The sequence below is a fragment of the Protopterus annectens genome, chromosome 13.part0 (genome assembly GCF_019279795.1).
Source record: "Protopterus annectens isolate FY-2018-M chromosome 13.part0, PAN1.0, whole genome shotgun sequence".
NCBI classification, from domain to species: domain Eukaryota; kingdom Metazoa; phylum Chordata; order Ceratodontiformes; family Protopteridae; genus Protopterus; species Protopterus annectens.
In genome coordinates, this window is record NC_056747.1 from 890815179 (window position 1) to 890836919 (window position 21741).

The following is a 21741-nucleotide window of genomic DNA, read 5'->3' on the forward strand; positions in this document are numbered from 1 at the left end:
CTGACGTCAGGGAAGAGGAGACAGCAACAGACGGATCAAGACTTTGGAACTCAGGCCGACTGCGTGCCCGCCTGACGGCAGGATAACCCGAGTGTAATGACTGCAGCAGTGAAACACGATGATCATCAAGCACTTTTTCCTTATACTTTTTTTCCAGCTTTGTAATGGCACCTTCATGAGCTCAGACAATTAAATGCATTTTAAAAGAAACATTTTTATGTTTTACTGGCTTTCTAGTTCTGTCTCATGGGGACAATTTCAGTCATAACCGTTTTTGCTTCTAGCAATCCCCCCATTTTATTTTTAAATGAAGTTATATGGAAGTTGACTGCAAAGTCTTTTTCCATTGCAAATCAGTATTAGTGTTGACAGAAAAAATGTCTGCCAGCAGGATTTTGAAAACTGCAAGGAAGAGATCAGTGACTGCATGCGAGTTCTACATGGTCTGTACTAATTTTCTCCAAACATGGCAGAATAAACCTGATGAAAGGCAACTGTCAATCTGATTGGTCAATCACTGCTGTTCATTTTTATATAAGCCACAATACAGAAAAGTGAAATGGGGCAGCTATACAGCTGCTGCAGATATATATTAAGGTCATGACTAATTTGGATAGACTTGATTTTTGTACATCTAGCTAGGTTTCAAAGGGGGAATACAAGATGCACTTTTTTCTGCATTAAGGCATCACAGTGCAACAGGCCAGACATGCATTACATGAGTACTAACTGAAGGTTCAGAACAGAGGAGGAAGCACCACCAAACAAGAGGATGTCACAGTTAGCTGTAGACAGTTCAGTGATGTGTACTTCTTATACTGATGGCTGACCGACTTCTGCAACTGAGATGCCTTAACATGGACAATTAAGAGTAAGATTATAGAAAATGATTGTAACAGGGTGTCTTATAGGATGTCAAATGGCTGTTATTTATTGTATCTGACTGAGGGTAAATATGGGAGAGGGAATGTTTGGTAGACTGAAGTGTGGATGGTTTACAGATGCTGGTTAATGGACTTCTGAACAAGTCTTCATTCTTGTAATGCATCTTTTTCTAACATAACATTTGATGACAAACAGATAAAAATATTGTAATAAGAATGACATGATGTCATGCATCACATGTTTAGTACAACTGAGTTTAGCACCACTATTATAAGGCAAGTGCAAGTCTTAAATGATGCCATAATTAGAATATGTTCATTGTTGTGTAAAACTCAGGGTTGTCTGCTGTTATGATTAGAACTAATTCTTTGTTGAATACTACTAGCTTAAGATGAGTACAGTGGTTTAAAAACTGTTAATAGATCTTTAAAAAAACTATCACCAGGAAAAACACAACACTTACTGTGAAGTGAATAATACATGCTACAAAATATTTAAACAAATATCACAAAGCAGTAAGAAATAAAGAAGGTTTGAATTGATGTTTGTTTTGAATATACTGGCATAAGACCAATACAGGTTGGACAGAGTGCAAGACAATGGTAAACAGAGATATTACAGGTATTGTTCGAAGATTACCATCATAACGAGACCAAAGAACGCTAAATATCCAAATGTTATACACAAATGATAAAAATGCTACTTTTTTATTTTATTTAATTTTTTTTCAACTAAGATACAATTCTATGATCAAGGTGGGACAGATCAGCACCTATACCTCAAAAAGGGTACAGACATGCCCTTGAGAACGAATCCATAATACAGAAAGATTTTAATAACCTACCTCCATTGCTTCCTGTGCTATTTCTGTCATGTGGGTCTGAGGAACAAGCTTATTGAAACCTTTGATAAGTGCAGCTGTGCTACTCTGGATTTCATGCCCCGGCTTTCCAGGATTCTTGAAGAAAAGAATAGGGGGAAATAAGTAAGTAAATCAGCTTTAAGAATTTACAATAAATCACGTGAAGTCTATCTGGGTTGACTGTTAATTAAATTTTCTAAAGATGCAGTCCAGTGAACACTAAATTGCAAACGAAACAGCACAACAGCATTCTGCAACTTAATTCCTCATCTCATGCTCAAATTTTCTTAAGCACTGTACACTTCACAAAACATTCAGTTAAGTACTACACAAAAAATCTAGAACTACAGCTAAAAACATGAAAAAAAATCTGAGCATTACCATCTGAAAAGATTTTTCTTATTGCATCAACTCTATATTAATCAAATAAATATAGGATTTCAATAAATGGGCTACAGCAAGTAATAAGGTACCTCATTGCTGGGTGAGATACAATATTTACAAAAGATGGTCTACCCTAAACATGTTAAACCACTCTTTCAAGAAAATGTCAATACTTTCCTGAAGGCTTGCAAGGTAACTCTATGAACGATCTGCTCACTCTCTGATAGAGTGCTGGACAATATGATAATGAAATCCAGTTTGTAACGACTCAACCTGGCTAAGGTACAATGTAATATAAAAACACATTTCAATGAGCTCTGGTCAATGAAATGGGTCCCTTTTAATCAGTTCACTGCCCGGCCAACAAAGTACTAATCTGGCTGTATTTTGTACTTGCTGTATCAAGCAAAAGAGTCAGAGCTAGTGAACATGCATGCCATTACTAATTGAGGATAAAATCATTAAATTAATGTTAGAAACAGCTGCATGGGACATGTATCATAACAGACAACCATCAAGAATCACAAATACCTGGCAATGTATAATCTTTACCTCTTAGCCACTGCAGCCCTTCAGCCTCTAAATCTGTTTCATAACAAGCATTTTAGACTTGTAAAAAAAAAAAAAAAAAAAAAATGAAGTGCACACTATTTCAGCTATTTATGCTGCAATGAAACTAGCCAGAAACATATCCATAAAAAATGTAACATATGATGTAAGCTAATAGTCACATGTATGTCACACACAAAACAGGAACAAATACCTACTGAAACACGATCTCTAAAATTAAATACATGTGTATGAAAAGAAAGATATAACGGGTGCTCTGGCACCAATAAAATAGCATATGATACTGCGAGACCAGCAAACAGCAAGTTCTATTCACACACCAGTGCTTGGAACCACTTCCCAAAACTAGCAGCAGTACAGCATTAAGGGGGTGGCTGCACACATGACTAGGTTATCCTTTTATTAATGTCCATGCTGTCTGAGGTGGGAGGAGGGGCTCTGAGATGAATGTAGAAGATTCCATGCCATTTATCAAAGAAAGAGTATGAGTACTTAGTTTTTATAGTGCAAGTAAAACATTGTCAATTCACACACAAAACATTCAAACATACATAATACTCAAATATATACGATTTATATAAGCTGTTACCAAAATAATATTAAGGATTTCCATGATTACACACACACAGCCATTTCTTCACCTGTTCAGCTTGTCCTAAACATCCCATTCCTTTCACTCTTCCATTTCCTGCATTAATCGCCTTTACAATATTGCCAGACTTATGTTTTCATGGATATTTCATGTAATATTCCTGTATTATGCTATCATTCCATATCTTCCTTACTTAGATTCATAGGTAGGTACTAGGCTATCTGCCCGAAGGCATTTATAAGCCTAGCCAGAATGTGTTGGCTTTCGCCACCCCCTTAGGTTAGTTCCCTGTGCCTCTGTCCAGCAGAGAGGTAAACTTTCTGTTTCTCATCCACTCGTCAAGATTTCTTTTGAAGTGCGTTAGCGAGGAGCTCTGCCTTATGTAGATTGGGATCTTGTTCCAAAGCATGGGAAATCTCTGGGACAGGAATCTATCCCTCCAGCATGTCCTACTTATTGTTGTGGTGAGGTTTAGATCCCTAGAGCGTGTGGCTCACGGGGATAAGGTTTTCTTTAGGTGGAGCATGTCCATCAATTCTGGGTTGGACATGGCCTTGTATGTCAGGCAGAGACCACCTCTGAGTAGGCGGTATGCAACAGAGTACAGCTGTAATTTCTTCAGTCGAGCTGCATAGGGTATCTGTTTGAGGCCAGTGATCCTCTTGATGAGTTACTTCTGTGGTCTTTCCAGCTGTTGCAGGTGTCTTGTAAGGTACATCCCAAATGGGGCGTTGTACTCTATGATGGGTCTGATGAGTGATGAGTAGAGGGGCACAATGACCTCTTTTGATCTGGATGCGAACCCTTTTGTGATTAGATGGGCCATGTAGAAGGATTTTCTAACTACTTTGGCAATGTGATTATCAAAGGTGAGATTACCATCTACTTGGGTCCCCAGATCCCTTATTACGTCTTCCGTATTTAGGGGACTACCACCTATGTGGTAGTTTGTGGGTACTTTGTTTTTTTCCAAAGGGGGTGACTATGCACTTTTCTGCATTTAGCTTGAGGCCATGATTTTGACACCGGGTATCCATCTCAGTGAGACCCTTTTGGAGGATGTCTGTGTCAGCTGGAGAGGCAATTATAGCCCCTAGTTTGCAGTCGTCTGCAAACTTGGTCAGCCATAGTCCTCCTGTGCTTGCCTGTACTTCTGAGAAGTACATGCCGAACAGGAGGGGTCCTAGGACTGAGCCCTGGGGAACTCCACTTGTAAACAATTTAGAGTCGGACCTAGCTCCCGCAACTCTCACCATGTGGGTTCTGTCCATGAGCCAGTTGGCAACCCATCTTGTGACGTAGGGGTTTATGTTCAGGCTGGTGAGCTTGTCTATAATACCAGAATAGGGAATGGTGTCGAAGGCCTTTGTGAGGTCTAGGTAGGCTGTGTGTACCAGCTTTCCCTCATCTATAGCCTTGGTAACTGTCTCAAAGAAGTCCACCAGGTTTAGGTGGCATGATCTGTCCTTAACAAAACCGAACTGGGGAGGGTCCAGTGTTTGGAGGTTCCCAATGTCTCTGTTAATGAGTTCCATGATGTTGTGCTCCATAGCCTTGCAGGCCAAGCTAGTCAGGCTTATAGGGCGATAGTTCCTGGGGTCTGTTGTGGCTCCACCTTTGTGGAGCGGAATAACCACTGCTGTGCATCACTCTATGGGTACAGAGGCTGAGTTTAAACAGTGTGTTTAGGTGAGGGGGTTAGGTCGTCTTTGGGCTCGTGTAGGATGCAGCCTGGGACACAGTCCGGTCTTATTGATGCTGTGTTTTTGGCTTTGGAGAGGGCTGTTTTAACCTGAGTGTCTGTGATTTCAGGGACTCTACATTCTTCTGGCATGGTTATGGGCCCTCTTGGGGGTGAGAGGGGGGGGTGAAGTTTGCACTGAACATATTTGCCAGGATGTTGGCGATATCGGTCGGTTCAGTGTATTTTGTGGCATTCTGCACGAACTCCGAGCAGATCTGAGCATTGCCACTTAGATTCTTGACATAGCTAAAAAGAATGCATTGTGGTTATCTTTGGAGTCCTTGGCAATTTTTCTTTCAAAGCTCGCCCTGGATGATTTTATGAGGGATCGTAGTTTCTTGCGGATACTGATCAGGGATGTCTTCCCCTCTTGGGATTTTACTCTTTTCTGTACTAGTTTCCTCCTCCTATTGTATAGCTTGTTTATGGCAGGAGTCCAGACTGGTTTCCTTTTCTTGGAGGAGTGAGTCTTGGTTTTGCTTGGGATGCCATGATCCATGTATTCTTGTAGGTGCCTGTAGAATGCATTAGTAAAGAATTTTGCAGCTTGGTCAGCATTATCCTTCAGCATGGGGGCTTTGAAACTTTCCACCTCGGTCTTAAGTAACGTGAAGTTTGCTTTTGAAAAGTTTTTCATGGTGGTTTTCTTGTCCGGGGGTGGGGGTGGAATGTGGATAGCCAAAGTGATTTGTTTATGGTCAGATCTAATGAGTGAGGGGTTGACCTCCGGTGTGGAACACCAGTCGCCCATGTTGGTGATGACCAGGTCCAATATGTTGTCACCTCTGGTGGGAATGTTGACCAGTTGAACCAGGGCGTTTGAATTTATAAATTCTAGGAAATGTTGGGCAAGGGAGTTAGTACTTGAGTAGTTCTCCCAGTTAATGTTTGGATAATTGAAATCACCCAATATTAGGGTGTTTGGTAGGACCTTTATATTTCCCAGTGTTTCCAAGAATGTGGAATGGGGGTCCTGGACACAGTGGGTGATCTGTAGCAAGCTACAATTTGAACTGCAGTTTTGCCCATTGTTAGTTGCACGTGGATGATCTCTGAAGCATCGTGCTGTGCCACTAACCTGGAGGTGTGGGTATCCTTGATGAATATGGATACGCCCCCCGGCTTTTGTATTTCGGTTTGGGTTCTGTGGCCGAAATGTATGGTATGAGTTGGAGCCTGGTAGTGTTGGGGTGCTCTCTGGAGCCTTAAACTAGGTTTCTGTTACTGCACATATATCGATTTTCTCCATACTGAGGAGTGCCTTGAGTGTGTGCATTTTGAGGTTCAGACTTCTGGCATTGAGTAGCACTACCCTCAGTTTTTTGTTACTTGTGCTATTTACAGCGGTAGGTTTGTCTTTTGAACCTTGCCTAAAAAAGGCACTATGGGGGTGGCAAGAGCCTTGGCCAGTATTTGAAAGCCTAAGGGTAACAGGTGCAAGCCGTCTCTAGCGAAGCAGTGTGGCTTGTCAAGCATGTCATCACAGGCGGACAGACACTGGATCCCCTTTGAATGACACCAGAAACTTAGCCAATTGTTGAAATTGAGAATTTTTTCTTTATACCGTGGTATCATTCTTGGTGAGGGCAGGATGCTACTCAGGGTCATACCGGCCTGGGCTACGTGATCAGAGAGCTCTTCCATGTCTCTTTTCATGTAGTCCAGAGAGGTACGGCTCAGGTCATTCACACCAACATGGACAATGTCATATTTGTACTTGTTCTGTAGTGACCGGAGTGCTTGTGTTATGTGACGGATCCTGGCACCCGACAGGCAGCTAACAGTAATCTTCTCCTTATTCAGCCTAGTAAGTGGGACGTCAGTGTGTCTGACTACAGAGTCACCTGTCACTAGTATGTTGGGTATGTTACTCTGCCTTAAGGGCTGTGATTGCACGGCACACTGGTTTTGTGAAGTATGTGTTTCATGGTTTGTGTTGGGGGTGAAGGTTGCTTGGATGTTTGCTTTGGAGGTCTCTGTTGGTTTTGCAGATTTTTATTTAGAGCCTCCGAGTATGTTTTCATGTATTTATGTGCATTTTTTGCCGGTGCTGGTTTAATGGGTTTGTGTGAGACTGGTGGTGTGATGCAAGTATTTACCTTCTTCTCTTGACTGTCTGATCCAGTCTTGGGTTGAGAGAGCTTAGCCTCCAGTTTGGCTGTATAATTGCATCTCTCACATGTAGTAGTGTTTGGTGGTAGGAGGAGGGAGTTGTCTGTGTACATGAGGCAGTTGTAACATTGCCTCAAAATGCCCAGATTCACCAGTTGGAATGGATAGTACACCTGTGTGGTTTTCACTGCACTAACTTATGTCACTATTTTGTAATGTTTTATTCTCTTTTCCCATTTAACAGTTTCCCAAAACTATGTATACTTCCATTCCAAGATCTGTTACTAAAATGTCACACTGACATTAAAAGCAGTTCTTTTCTAGAAAGTTACTTTGAACAGTTTATGCACTGTAACTGCATTGCATAATCTGTGATGCATCTTTCCACTGTACTTCAGTCCATCCATTTTTTTAAAGTAATACCCAACACATACTTCTCTGAGAAATAAATTCATCCAATATTTACCACCCAGGCATTCATATTTTTATTTAAATGCAAACCACTTGTTACTCCTGAAACTCTGATTCTTTTAAAATGTCCACTACCCTAGTTTTACTTCGACAAAATGCACAAAATTATTTGCACAAGATATTAGAACTAGCAAATGAATCTCAGGTAAATACTTCCAATCAGCAAGTTCAAACTTTTCGTAACAGTTCCTGTGATCAAATTCAATACTTTACTAAAAAATAAGTAACTCACAGGACACCCTTGTTTTACTCCATTCCATATTAGTATCACCTTACTTAATCGTCTATTAATTATATTACATTTAACTATATTAAGTAGCTGTTGATGAGCTGTTTCTTGTGGTCTAGGGTTGCAAGGTTTGATTCCCTCATCTTCCATTGCTGAGCAAGTCACTTATCCAGACACCACTCCCAGGGGGAGTGTGAAAAAGGTCTATGCAGATCACTGCTCTAACTCCAGAAAGATAATGCAAATACATACATAAATATAACTGACAGTTTCAAAGCTGACCCCAAAGATGTAACTGCTTTTTCTCCTGTACCATAACTGTAATTTCTTCCACATCTGTTTGACTGATACTATCAAAAAACATCCTATTTTTGGAGTGTGAACGAAGGGACTGTAGTTAGCACCCAAGCAACTGTGGTTATTTGTTGCCAGGCTAGCAAATGATACACTGACAGTCTTCCCCTGACTTCTTCCAGAGGTAAGCAATCAGGCTTCCCTTCAGGTAGGGTTTCCCTGAGAGCAAATCTCTGAAACCCTGATTTTGTGGGCCACCTCTGCCACGAGGGTCGGCGTATTCCATTGTAGCTCTCCCTTCTGCCCCAAGGGGAGTTACTGCCACGTGTATGCTGGAAAGGCCCTTTGGTTTTCTTAAACCCCATTTTTCCACTCCTCTGGTTCCTGGAATAAGAGCATTGGGGAGCACAGAAACGTATGCCTGCGCCAGATAGGGATATTTTTTTCCATCTTTCTCACACCTGGCCATGGTATCTGTGACTTTGGGGCTAAAAAGGGATGATCCATCAAATGGAGTGTTGATGAATGAAGACAAATGCCTCCTTATAGCTAGGCCAGAACCCGCTGCCCTAGTCATCCCTTCGGCTGCAGGTGCAATGAGCCTCATGGACGAGTTAGAAATAGATTCCAGGATGGCAATTTGGGAGGCTACTTTATCCATGAAGTTCAATGACCATAAGCCAAAGGTCAAAGAACTACCATGACATCTATTACTAAACCCTTGGCCCAATACTGATGGCCCTTTAGCACCAAAAGGATTCCGTCTGATCTCCTAGGGATCGAGTCTACAGAGGCAGGGGACTTCTGTGCCCGCTGCACAATCAACATAATGAGATAGTCAGCAGGCAGTGTCACCCAACAGGTAGATGGGCGAGCAGTGAAAGCTTGCAGGTACACAGATTCCTCTAAGGAAGGGTCTTTGGGCTTTTAGTCACCCCTCTGCTTTAATATTTCAAGAACGTCTCCAAAGGAAATGTCTTCTGGGTGTGGCCAGGGGGAACCTTCCCTGTCATCGAAGTCAGTGCCCTCCAGTCAAGATTCCTCTGGGGAATCTAGGTGTTCTCATGCACATCCTCTTCCAGGGCACCTCCTCAGTGGGAAATTCTTTGGTGGACATGGAAAAGGTAAGGCCATGTACAGAGGTATCCTGCAGCTGCGATGCTCACTGTCCAGGTGTAGAGTTTGGTAGCAGCTCTGGACGAAAGGGAGTCCCAGGAAGTGAAGGAACAAGCTGAGGACCTGCCAAGGCCCTCTCCATGAGCTGGAAGGCAGGCCCTCCCACAAAGAGGGATGGGAGCCCAGAACCGGGAAGGACAACCTTGGAACCATGGTCCCACCCCACTCCAAAGAAACCTCCATCGAGGTCGAAGTCGAGGAAGAGCCTTCCAACAAACGAGGCAGCAGAGCTATGACCCCATGAGTCATTGATTCCGAAGGAGCCGAGGAACTCAGGGGCAGACACTGATGCTGAAGGCATAAAAGTTGCTGGCACCAGAACATCCACAACCGGGGAAATCACAATTGTGGTCTCAAACACCTCAGTGGAGGTTAGAGGAGAAAGGTCTGGAGGAGTCCTTGGAGAGAAAATTCCATCTCCAGAAGGGACTCCTAGGGGAACAGAAAATACCGATGGGGATTCCAGCCTCTCTATATAAAAAAAAAAAAAAAAAAAAAAGTGTCCCACAAAAGGATCTATAGAGGGGGAATACCTAGTCCTGGAAACTGGAATATATCCTGGTTCCAAAGTTAGTGATGACACCCTGGAAGGAAACTGTTCCAATATTACAGAGACAGCACCACAGAAGGGACTGGCACCAATGAAGGGGAAGTCACATGAATTGTTGGCTCTGTAGTGATCGGCACTGAAACCTGTGCCACAGAGCTAGTCATTACAGTCTGTGCTGACAAAGTTGGTTCCATAGATGTTGTCTCAGTTAACTTCAGTTCCACAGTGTGCGTGGCAACCATAGAGTTAGGTCTCTTGTGTGCCAGAAACAAGGGGACACCAGCACCGAGAGACTCCTCTTCTTTCCATGCTTTAGTTTAAAAGAAGAGAAAGATGAAGGTGAAGACATATCTGATTTTGTAGTCCTTGGCTGACCGGACAAAGCATCATTAAAAGATGTCTTTGATAATCAGACCTTTCAAAATGAATTTGTTCTTTTCTTTCTATGAGGGCACGGTGACTAAACACTTGACAAACAGCACAATTGTCTTGTAAATGTGCCGGGCCCAAGCAGTAGACACAAGATGAATGCCAATCAGAAGTGGGCATTTTCGTACCACAACTGCAACATTGTTTAAAGCCAGTCATTCCTTTACTCTTACAAGCCACATTGGCTGGAAAAGAAAAATATCAATGGCAGGAAAACACTCACACAGCTACACACACGTACCAGAAAAAAAAAAGAAGTAAAGGTGGGGAAAATGTCTAACAACAATGGTAGGCCAGAAACTACCAAGAGGTAGGGGCAAAAGGGATAGAGCTACCAATGATGGTAGATCAGATACCAAGAGGTAAAAAGGAAAACAGTACACTCGCTCATCAAAAGAAAAATTCAACTACAGTTGAAACATGGGGAAAAAAAAATATTGGCAATGGTAGGTAAGAACATCAAAATGTAAAGGAAGGTGAAAGTTAACTGGGTAGGTAGAAAAAGGTTTAAATAAATTTGCAACACAAAATAATGAAATTACACTTAGCTCTAGAAAGAGATTAGTTGACGCGCCTTATGTAGAAGAGCGACAAACAAGATCTGAGGTAATCTAGAGAGGGGCATTCCAGGAAGGAACTTGGGTCCAGAGTTTTTGGTTCTTGCGAGCTTTTACAAAGGCCGAGCCAGTTCCGAAAGTCAGAACAGAGTCCCGTATGTCAAGTATAAATGAAGACTGATGACATTAGATTATATGTTACCAGAAAGAGTTTGTTTGTGTCTTTCGGCTTTTCCCGGTTAGGGGTTGCCACAGCGGAACTCCGGTCCGCTAATGATTGGCAGTAGAGTTTTACGTGCTAGCTTGCCGGGCCTAACGCACAACCTTCAATGAAGGAATGCCCATTCACACATGTCGCCACACAGAAGACACTCTGAGAATCGAACGGGCAACGTCTGTGAGGCGACAACGCTACTGCAGCACCACCACCGCAGTACCAACACTAAAGTACTGGCATTATTTAGTTTTTATTTTACATTTGTTAAGCAGATAAATGTATTGGTCACAGATTAGCTTAAAAATTAAGATTTATTTTATTTGTATTTGTTGATCTGTAGAGTCCGACTGGGCATAGCCTTTTTTCAGTGAAGGCTTGAAGAAAAAGGCCAAGTCAGGCACATGTACTATAACTTCAATGCACTCAAATTCACATACACACAGACATTTCCAACAATTACAGACAATAACTGTGTACACCACAGATGTCGGACTGATTAAATGTATGAACAAATAGATAAGGAACAGACACAGTAATGTATTTCTGCACACCTCTGTCAAAGACATACAGAAAAATCTATTAAAAACTCCCATTCAAGCTTGTGCACAAAGATACAGTGCCCACCACGTACATTCACTCTGTTAACTATATAATACTTTAGATGTTTGCCTGATCAAATTAATAACTTACAGCTACAATAATATATTTTAGCTTGTTGCTGTCAGGTGTATACACAGTTCAACCTAATGCAAAAGTTCACATGCTACACACACTCCCAAAAATTAAATTACAATTTACTGACAGTGGACATCTCAGAAGATTGACTACGATTAAAGGAATGAATGAATAAATAATGGCAGCAGTAATATATTTCAACTTACTGTTGTCAAGACACTCAATGCAACCATTGCAACCCCTACTCTCACAAACTCACACCATTTTTAACTCATGTTACTCAACTGTAGTAAAAAAGAAAATCCATACCACCATATAGAGTGGCTGTAGCAGCTGAACAGGGTCATGGCCACAGCACAGAACATTATTATTGGATTTAAAAGGAGAAAAGTATTAAAGAACATGCTTCGCTCCATTTACTTAAGCCACAAACACCAAAAATATGTTTTAACTTGATTCTTAGGCTGCCCCAGGCTCCTGTCACCGGTTACAGACTAAACCAATGGGAAATGGTTATTTGCAGTTTCACCCAGCAGCCTAATCAGCCCCTGCTGAAGCACTATTTCTGCCTTCTCTGAAAAAACAGGCATAACTGTAAAATAAGGAATAATCACTTTATTCTCTGTTGGAATGCACATTTAAATGGTGGATTACTTTGAAAATATTCCAACTGAATAAGCCTTACTTTTTTCCAATTAAAAAGAAACAAAAAAAAACAATAATCAGATCCCCCCCAGACAGACTGTGGACTGACACTGGACAGGATTAAAACAAACAGGGAAATGTACAGGCCTTTGCCCACATTTAAAAGGGTCTGCCAACCAGCCCACACACCTGGTTAACAAGCTGAAAACAAACCATGATTACGATCACAATCTGAGAAAGTAGTCCAGTACTGTGGTCAAGATGTTTGACTGCAAACTTCAAGAACTGTCTAAGAATGTCATCAGTTACCTCTTAAACAATATGACCCTTACCAAGTCATTTAACTTCCTTCTTCTCCAGTTCTGCCCTGTAAACTCAAATCTATCATACCTGGTCCTGACTAACAAAATGGCAATACCCTGACCAGTAGAAAGAAGAGCCAGTAAAAACAATTCAAATTCAAAGTTTATGTAGCAATTAAAATATACTTACATACAACATAAGCTTTGGATCTGCATGAATAAGTTTCACGAGTGATAGCAGCAGATACTTATAATTTCTTGTTTCCATATCTGTGGGCTTTTCTTTAAATTTGAGGCTTGTCACTTTTTCCATAAATGCACTCTGCATGGAGGAAAAAAGAAACCAGTCAATATAAACACCAACAAAAAAAGAACTACTTTAAAGGAAATTACATTGTACATTTCAGAATCTAAAGAAATTACTTGAGAATATTTAGGTTAAAAATCTCCCTAAATTATAGATAAACCAAACAGATCTGAAGAATATTTCTCTTACAAATGTTTATTACTCTGTAACAGATACCAGATTTGCGCAACAGTTCCCAAAAGCTACAAGGATATTTAGTTAAGACATCAATCTCCCAGAATGCTGACCGACTTGACCACTTGTAGGCATACATAAAGGACATGGTGTGAATTCAGAGAAAAAAAAAACTTCATTACCAATGCAGCACTTCATCAAGCCCCTGTATGAAGGCTTGGCTATAAGGAAAGGTGAGAAAGTATATTTTGCAGTAAATGGTTCAGAAAGAACCACTCCACTGACCTGCAAACAAGGGCGCTCGCAGGCAGGTGCAAGGGGGTGCACTTGCACCCCTCTGGAACTGGCTGGCTGAGAAATTAATTTTATTTTAATTTAAAAAAAAAAAATTATTTTTGTTTTTTTTTTTTGTTTTTTTAAGGGCATTCCTCTAAGAACGCCCTTTGCATCTCATCCAGTCGCACAGACGCAACAGGTGTTTACGACCCGTTTTTGTCTTCTGTGTCAGTTTACGTCTTCATCTTTCACGCGCCTACCGGGAATTTGAAATCCAGAGGACGTTTTGACTGCGGTTGCGCCAGACGAATATAGAAGTGAGAGGTAGGTGTGTGCCACAACCCCTCAAGTTTTCCTACCAGTCTCCAGTGTGCCCCTAAATCAAATACTTAAGTCAAGGCATGCCCTTTTTACTGGCTTACCTCTGTCAAGTTTAGCTGTAAGTAACCTAGTCATAAAACCTGATCCAGTTTGACTGACAATTCCTTCTGTCTATAAACTCATGTTTCATAGTACAGTCACACGACACACACACACATAGACAGTACTCCATATAATGAAACGTTCAGAATCTCGAACATGTTTAACATTAGCAGAAGGTGTCGAGACTTTGGATCTAGTAAGACAGGAAGGATAAAACAGTGCAAGTAGTTTTATTTACAGAAGATTGGAAGCAGGAATGTGTCTACAACAAGAGAATAAGGTTTATAAGAAAGGTTACAGGCAGCAATTCAGTGTACATGAAATCAGAGTTAATGAGTAAGCTATTAAGTGGTGTTAATCAGTAGTTAGTTTGTCCTGTGTGGAGCTAGTTTGACATACTGCTTTAATTGCTGTAGAATTATTATTATTATTATTACCATCATTATTACAAATATATTTTTTGTGAGAAGCATTTGAAGTGCTTGGTGTGTTTATGCAGAGTACTAAAAATAGTCTTGTTTATTTTTAGTGTTCAGAGTTAGGCTGAGTGCATTACCAAGTTATTGAGCGAGATTATGTCTTTTTCCTTTTGGCTTCTTATGGAATATGGAGAGGGACCCAATTTGTAGATGTATATTTTGAATGCTTTAGAATTTTTGTAGTTTGTGTGATCTCTACATTAGATTCTGTTTATACTGTCTCTAATAAAGCCTTCCTTGAAAAAATAAAACACTCCGTGATTTACCCAGTGCAGTTAAGTACTGCATTATATAAAGACTACTTAATCTCCTGATAGTCCATTCATTGCTGTCTTTGTATCATGTCATGGAATCCTTGCTGTGTTCATCCAACAAATCAAACAATCCAGTGCAACTATTTGAAAATGATTAATTTTCCAATGTATACTGGTAACAAAGATGGGTGAAATAAGGCTTCATTTCTGTGGTTTATTACCATTTCATTGTGTTCCAACTTAACAGAACTTGTCCATTTAACTTTAAACTGCAGGCCATGTACCTAGCCATTAGGAACCATGGGATCGCTGTGTATGTAAGACAACCGTTAGCTATTTTGGGCTTTTGCTCCTTTCCTCGCTGTTATGTGATCCTGCTATTTGCATGTATATATTAGAGGAGTGCGGATTGCTTAACAGTATGTGTTGTGGGTGCAGTGGGTGAGTCTGCCCCTACAAAAACAGTTATTTTGATGTGTGCAAGTAGGTTTAAGTATAAAGTGCTCTAAATTATTTTGGTAGGTATTCTTTTTTTTCTTTTGTAAGCAACTGTGTGTATCATACATTGTGGAATGAAATTATTTATACAAAGTATATGGGATATCCATTGGTATTTTCTCAGCTTTATCAGCTGGTGTAGAATTTCTTTGGGTCTATATCATATGAGCGAATCCCACAAATTGCAAACGCTCATAATATTGAACATACCGGACCTCAAACTTCCTATTGTGGGGGGCTGCACCTCCCACACTCCCGGCTAAATATATATATTGCAACTCTGAGATCACACTACAGCGAGGAAAGGGCAAATATCCCATTCTTCACTGTACTGCAATCTCAGAAAAAGCACTTTGAGGTCCGGTACGTATGATATTATGAGCGTTCGCAATTTGTGCAATTCGCTCATATGATACAGACCCTATGTCTTTCACTGTATGCAAATTTTTTGCTCTCTATATGCAAATCTCAATCATAATTAAGGAAATACTAAGGGACTATCCCCACCGGCACAAGGAGTTAATTGGCACAATTACTAGAGGCTAGTGGCATGGGAATGCAATAGTGACATCCAGAAATGAATATCAATGCTGCATTTCTGGTCATGGCTGAAGTGCTTAGATTGTGGTAATTCAGATCTAGCAACTCGTTACATGCTACACTCTCAGCACAGTAGTGTTTTGTGATGTGGGGTACCACTTTAGGAAAAGTACAGTTTTGTACCTACCATAAATGTAGATGTTCAAGTGCTAATACAGCTGCAGTCATAACAGATGGGTTTTCCTGCCATCAGGCGGGTCCTCGGTCGGCCGAATTCCAAAGTCTAGGTCCGGCGTCGGATGTCGTCGCTTCTTCCCTGACATCAGTGCGACAGGGGTATAAAAGAACCAGCCGACGCCATTTTCTTCAGTTTTTCTTGCCCCAGATGTCAGGTGCCCCCAAGAAGGAAGGCAATACATAAATTTATGTAATAATGCAATGCAGTATAATCAAAAAAACAGTAGTTGCAAGCAAATACACCATGAAAGAATACCCCAAACAGGTTGTATGAGGAGGTGTTAGCCATTAGGCCTGTCCCAGAGGGGAAGCAGGGAAGGAAACCTGGACTGCAGCTGTATTAGCACTCGAACATCTACATTTATGGTAGGTACAAAACTGTACTATGTTCATCATGCATACAGCTGCAGTCATAACAGATGGGTAGAATACCAAAGCTAAAAAAGGGATGGTAGGCACTATGTGGAACTAGGAGGAGCCAGGATGCCCTGCAAGACTGCAGTGGCAAAGCCTGCTCTAGATTTGGAGTATAATGGTAGGTGATAGTGTTTGGAGAAAGTATGTACAGAACTCCAAGTGGCAGCTTCCAAAATATCTTTGGAAGGAACCCCCCCTGAGGAAAGCTGCAGAGGTAGCTGTGGCCCTTGTGGAGTGAGATCTGATGCCTGCAGGTACAGTTTTACCATGAAAAGAGTAACAAAAGCGTATGCAGTGGGCTATCCATTTTGAGATTGTCTGTTTGGAAATAGGCTTCCCTTGAGCTCCTGTAGCATAGGACACAAAGAGTTGCTCTGATTTTCTGAAAGGCCTTGTTCTGTCCAAATAATAACACAGCTGTCTGTGAATGTCCAAGGAATGTAGTAGTCTCTCACGTTTGTTTTGAGGATTGGGGTAAAAGGTAGGTAAGTGGATAGCCTGATTCAAGGCTACCCTGGATACTACCTTTGGCATAAAGGAAGGATTGGTTCATAAGGAAACTCTGTCCTGATGGAAAATGATGAAAGGCTGCACGGCCATGAGGGCTTGTAGTTCCGAAACCCTGCAGGCTGAGGTGATAGCCAGCAGGAAGGCTGTTTTCCAGGACAAATATTGCAGTTCTATTGAAGCAGCTGGCTCAAAAGGAGGCAAAGTCAGTTTTTCTAGAATGAAATTGAGGTCCCAAGCAGGTACTGGTTGTTTCCCTGGGGGTTTTATATTCTTAGCCCCTCTGAGGAACTGTCTTAAGAGGGGGTGAGAGAATAAAGGAGGATCAGTGTTGTATTACGCAGAAATGGCTGAGGCATGAATTTTGATGGAGGAGAATGAAAGTCCTCTGCTTAGCATCTCAGCTAGGTACTGTAATATTTGAGGTAAATTCAGTATTCCAGTATTCTGGCCCTTTTTCTTATTCCAGGCACAAAACCGTTTCCATTTTGCGGAGTAGGCTTTTCTAGTAGAAGGTCTTCTGGCCTCCAAAATGACATCCTGCACCTCCTTGGAGAGTAGGGTCTGTTGTGTTTTTAAGGAATCTTCCATGCGGCTAGGTTGAGTGTTTTCAGCTGACTGTGAAGAGTTTTGAAGTTGTGCTGAGTCAGTAGAAGAGGCATTAGAGGCAGGATCCATGATGGGGAATGCGTCAGGCTCCTCAGGAGTGGGTACCAGTGTTGTCTTGGTCAGTCTGGAGCAATGAGAATCATCTTTGGTCTGTCTGCTCTGGTTTTTAATAGAACTTTGGGCAGCAGAGGAAGAGGTGGGAAGGCATAAACTGTCATTGTTGTCCAACTGAAAGAGAGTGCGTCCACTTTCCAGGCCTGTGGATGAAAGGTCCTTGAGCAGAATTTTGCCAATTGGTGACTTCTGTGGGAGGTAAAGAGATCTATGTCTGGCCTTCCCCATGCTTGAATTATCTTTGAAAAAACTTGAGGATGCAACTTCCATTCGTGTGGATCTGTCATAGTTTTGCTTAGGTTGTCTGCCAGCGTGTTTTCCATGCCTGGCAGGAACTGTGCTTGAAGCTCGATTTGTAATTCCAGAGCCATGTTCCAAAGAGACATGGCTAGTCTGCATAGGGGGTATGAATGGGTTCCTCCCTGTTTGTTTATGTACCACATTTGTCTGTCCTTATCAATAGCTGGCCTGGATGCAGTAGGTCTTTGAAAGCTATAATAGCATTTATTACTGCTAGCATTTCCTTTTGATTGATGTGTAGGTGCTTTTCTTTTTGGGACCATTTGCCCTGAATGCACCGATCCGTCATGTGCGCCCCCCAGGCGTAATCCGAGGCGTCTGCTGTGATGACTTGATTTGCTTGAGGCTTGCAGAATGGGAGACCTGTGTTTCTTTGGCATGCTTGAGCCCACCACAGAAATTCCTTTTGAAGACATGGAATCAGTGGTATTATTGTTTCCAAACTGTGGCTGTGTTGAGACCATAGGTTTTTAGGTACCATTGAAGTTTCCTCATATGCAGCTTTGCACATGGGATTAGTAGGATGCAAGATGCCATGAATTCCAGAGCCTGCAGGATTTTCCTTGCAGTCAGCCTGGTGAAAGTTGCCAGTTTTGTGAAGTATTGAGTTAGTTGCCCTTGTTTCTCTGGCGTGAGGTAGGCCATCTGGGTGTTTGTATCCAGGTTGGCACCCAGGAAAATTATTGTTTGAGAGGGTGTTAGCCTTGATTTCTTTTTGTTGACTGTGTATCCCAGAGAATTCAACAACATTATTACAAACGCCAGATGTTTCAGAAGTATGTGCTTGCTGTCCGCTTGGATCAGGCAGTCGTCCAAATATGGGTATATTTGTATCCCTTGAAGTCTGTAGTAGGCAATTACTGATGCCAGGCATTTTGTGAACACTCTGGGTGCAGTAGATAAGCCAAAGGGCAATGCAGAGAATTGATAATGTGTTAAACCTGCAAGAAATCTGAGGTATCTTCTGCAATCTTGTCTGACTGGGACATGCAGGTATGCCTCCTTGAGGTCCAATGTTACCAGCCAAGACTCCTTGCCCAGCATGGGAAGAAGCTGCTGTAATGTGAGCATCTTGAATTTTGGCACGAGTAAAAATGTGTTTAGCATGGATAGATCCAAAATAGGTCTCCAATATTTGCCCTTCCTTGGTACCAGGAATAGTCTGGAATAAAAACCTTGACCCTGTTCTTGTGCAGGTACCTCTTGAATCGCTTTCATGTCCATGAGATCTGAAATTTGTTTTTGTGCCTCTGCCCTTTGATTGTGTGGCAGGTTTGGCATGCCTCTCATTTTTGGAAGGGTGTGAAAGTGGAATCTGTAGCCTCTGTCTATAATGTCCAGGATCCATTTGTCTTTTGTGACAATATGCCAATTTTTCGAAAATAATGCCAGTTTTCCACCTAAAGGTGCTGCCATTTGAGTCATGTTTGGCATGCAAAGGGGAAAGTCATTGGTTCTGCTTTCTGAATGGCTGTGAACTATCCTCACCACCTCTTTGTGTAGGTGCTTGCCATTGTCTGCCTCTAAACGATCCTTGAGGTTGCCCCCTACCCCTCGGGCGCCTGTATCTACCTCTTTGGGGTCTGTCTGTGGCTGGAAAGGACCAATTTTTTGAAGGCCAATTTCTACTGAAACGTGAAGGTTGTACCTGTAGGAAATCTTTCACTGTTTGCATTGATTTTGCCTTTTCCTCCATTTTCTTTAATACCTCCTCAGCTTTAACACCAAACAATACATCTTTTTGCAGAGGTGCATCCAATAATTTAGCTTTAACATGATCTGGTAAGGTTTGCTCTTTGAGCCAAGCATGTCTACGTATGACTGATCCTGTAACAGCAGCTCTACATGAGTCCTCTAAAGCATCAAAACCACATTGCAAGGTATGCTTACCCACTTGTTCTGCACTATATAACAAATCCTGCAACTCCTTCAAGTCTGGTTGTTCAGGTTGTGACATTTTGCTTTTCAACTGTGATAACAGAAACTGTTGGTACTTTAACTTATGGAACTGACAGTTTAATGCCCTCATGGTTAAGGTGGCCGAGGTGTAGACCTTCTTCCCCCACCTTTCTAAAGCTCTGGAATCTCTCTCTCTGAAGGTAATGCATTTTTAGCAGTGGAGGCATTAATTCCCTTGGGACCCTGTGAAATAGTTTCTGGGTCAGCTGCATGGCTTTTGTATAGGAATTGGTGTGAATCAGGAACCCGGTAATACCTGTCAGGCTTGACTGGAGCTGGAGGTAAAGAATCTGGGTTAAGGCAGGCCTCCGAATACACATCATCTAGTATGTCTAAGACAGGAGGTATAGCCAGAGGCCTGTGCTGAGGGAGCAAGAGGAAATCCCTTAGCCTTTTCTCGGAGTCTGAGTACTCTTGGCCTTCCCAGTGGAAGTGTTCCCTCAAGGTATGTAAGGTTTCCCCAAAAGAGTAATCCTCAGGGGGCCCGGCAGAGGGAATGGACTCCTCTGCATCAGAATCTTCAAAAGGGGAGCATGAATGTTCCTGGTCTTCAGAATGTTCTGAAATAATGGAGGCCTGGTCCGAGAAAGGGGATTCTTCCTCCACTCTGGGCCTTTTGTCCGGGGGGGGGGGGGGTTGAGAACCCCTGATAAGAGTAATCAAATCCTCAGCCATTTTGAGCATCTGCTTTTTAGTAATGGGGCCTTGAGAGGGGCCCTGTGGAGCTTGTCTTTTAGTATGCATGGCTGCTTTAGACTTAGTGAAAGCCTTGATGGAAAAAGAAGAGGAAGGCCTGAAGACACCTTGAGAGGTGGCAGGCCTGTCTAAACTCTGAGTTTCACTGCCAAGAGTGGCTTCGGTATGTGGGCTGAAGAACCTGCGACCTCAGGCACTGAAGACACCGCCAATGAAGTGTCATCGGTAGTCAGGGGCTGCGTAGGCGCCTCACTGAGAACCGTATCACCTGTAGTCGGCTTTGGCGTGGTGTCGGTAGAAGTTGCGGACCTCGTATGTCAGTCCTTATCTTTGCGTCTTTTACTCAAAACTGGAGTCGGAGTATCCGACGACATAATGTAATTAAACCTTTTGCCAAAATAGTGTTGGGCGAACTCCGCCCGACGCTTAATAGTGCGTCTGTTGAATGTAGCAGAAAAACGACAGGCCGAGACGTCGTGGTCTGGGCCTAAGCAAGGAATGCAGAGGGAATGAAAATCCTTATGCACTATTTGCTTCCCACATGAAATGCAATTATTAACTTTGTCTGACATCGGTCTGAGGCAAGAAAAGTTTCCCCAACGGGGTACTTAGGTTTCAAGAAGACTTCGGTTGAAAAATATTCGTAATCTCAGGAGCTGGCCGACCGGCATTTGCGAACTGCTTCTGCTTCGGGCACCGCGCAGCAAGAAAGACTGAAGAAAATGGCATCGGCTGGTTCTTTTATACCCCTGTCACACTGACGTCAGGGAAGAAGCGACGACATCCGACGCCGGACCTAGACTTTGGAATTCGGCCGACCGAGGACCCGCCTGACGGCAGGAAAACCCATCTGTTATGACTGCAGCTGTATGCACAATGAACATCTGCACATAATGCCAGGTATGGTTCTTATATGAATTCCTACATCTTCAAAGTTTTGTTTCCATTTTTGATGATGCGGTCTTGTAATTCTAATGTATATTAGATTCCTTCATCTGAGGGATTAGCAGTATCCCTAAGTCAAATGAAAAGAAAATAATGTACTGTAATTTTTAATGCTACCGCATATAAACAATATAAATATCACATGTATTTGCTCATATACATATATGGTTTTAATCAACAAGACCAGACACTGATATGAGCGAATGCTTTTTAATGCTGTAAAAAAGTTAACATTCAAATGAAGGAACTTTCTTGTGTGAGATTACAATGCAGCAGGGTTAGGAAAAATGCCCATACCCCACAGTTTTATGA

At 42.0% G+C, this 21741-nt stretch overlaps 1 protein-coding gene across 2 annotated transcripts in view; it reads right to left on the reverse strand.

Moving 5' to 3' along the window:
* The window catches only part of NF1 (neurofibromin 1), a 5218972-nt gene that overhangs the window by 3647865 nt on the left and 1549366 nt on the right, over positions 1-21741 (reverse strand). For both annotated transcript variants that reach the window (XM_044054637.1, XM_044054636.1), the window contains exons 13-14: positions 12885-13016; positions 1730-1843 (exon numbers count right to left, since the gene is read on the reverse strand). In XM_044054637.1, coding sequence (XP_043910572.1) covers positions 1730-1843; positions 12885-13016 — 246 coding nt within the window. The remainder of the gene's footprint in view (positions 1-1729; positions 1844-12884; positions 13017-21741) is intronic.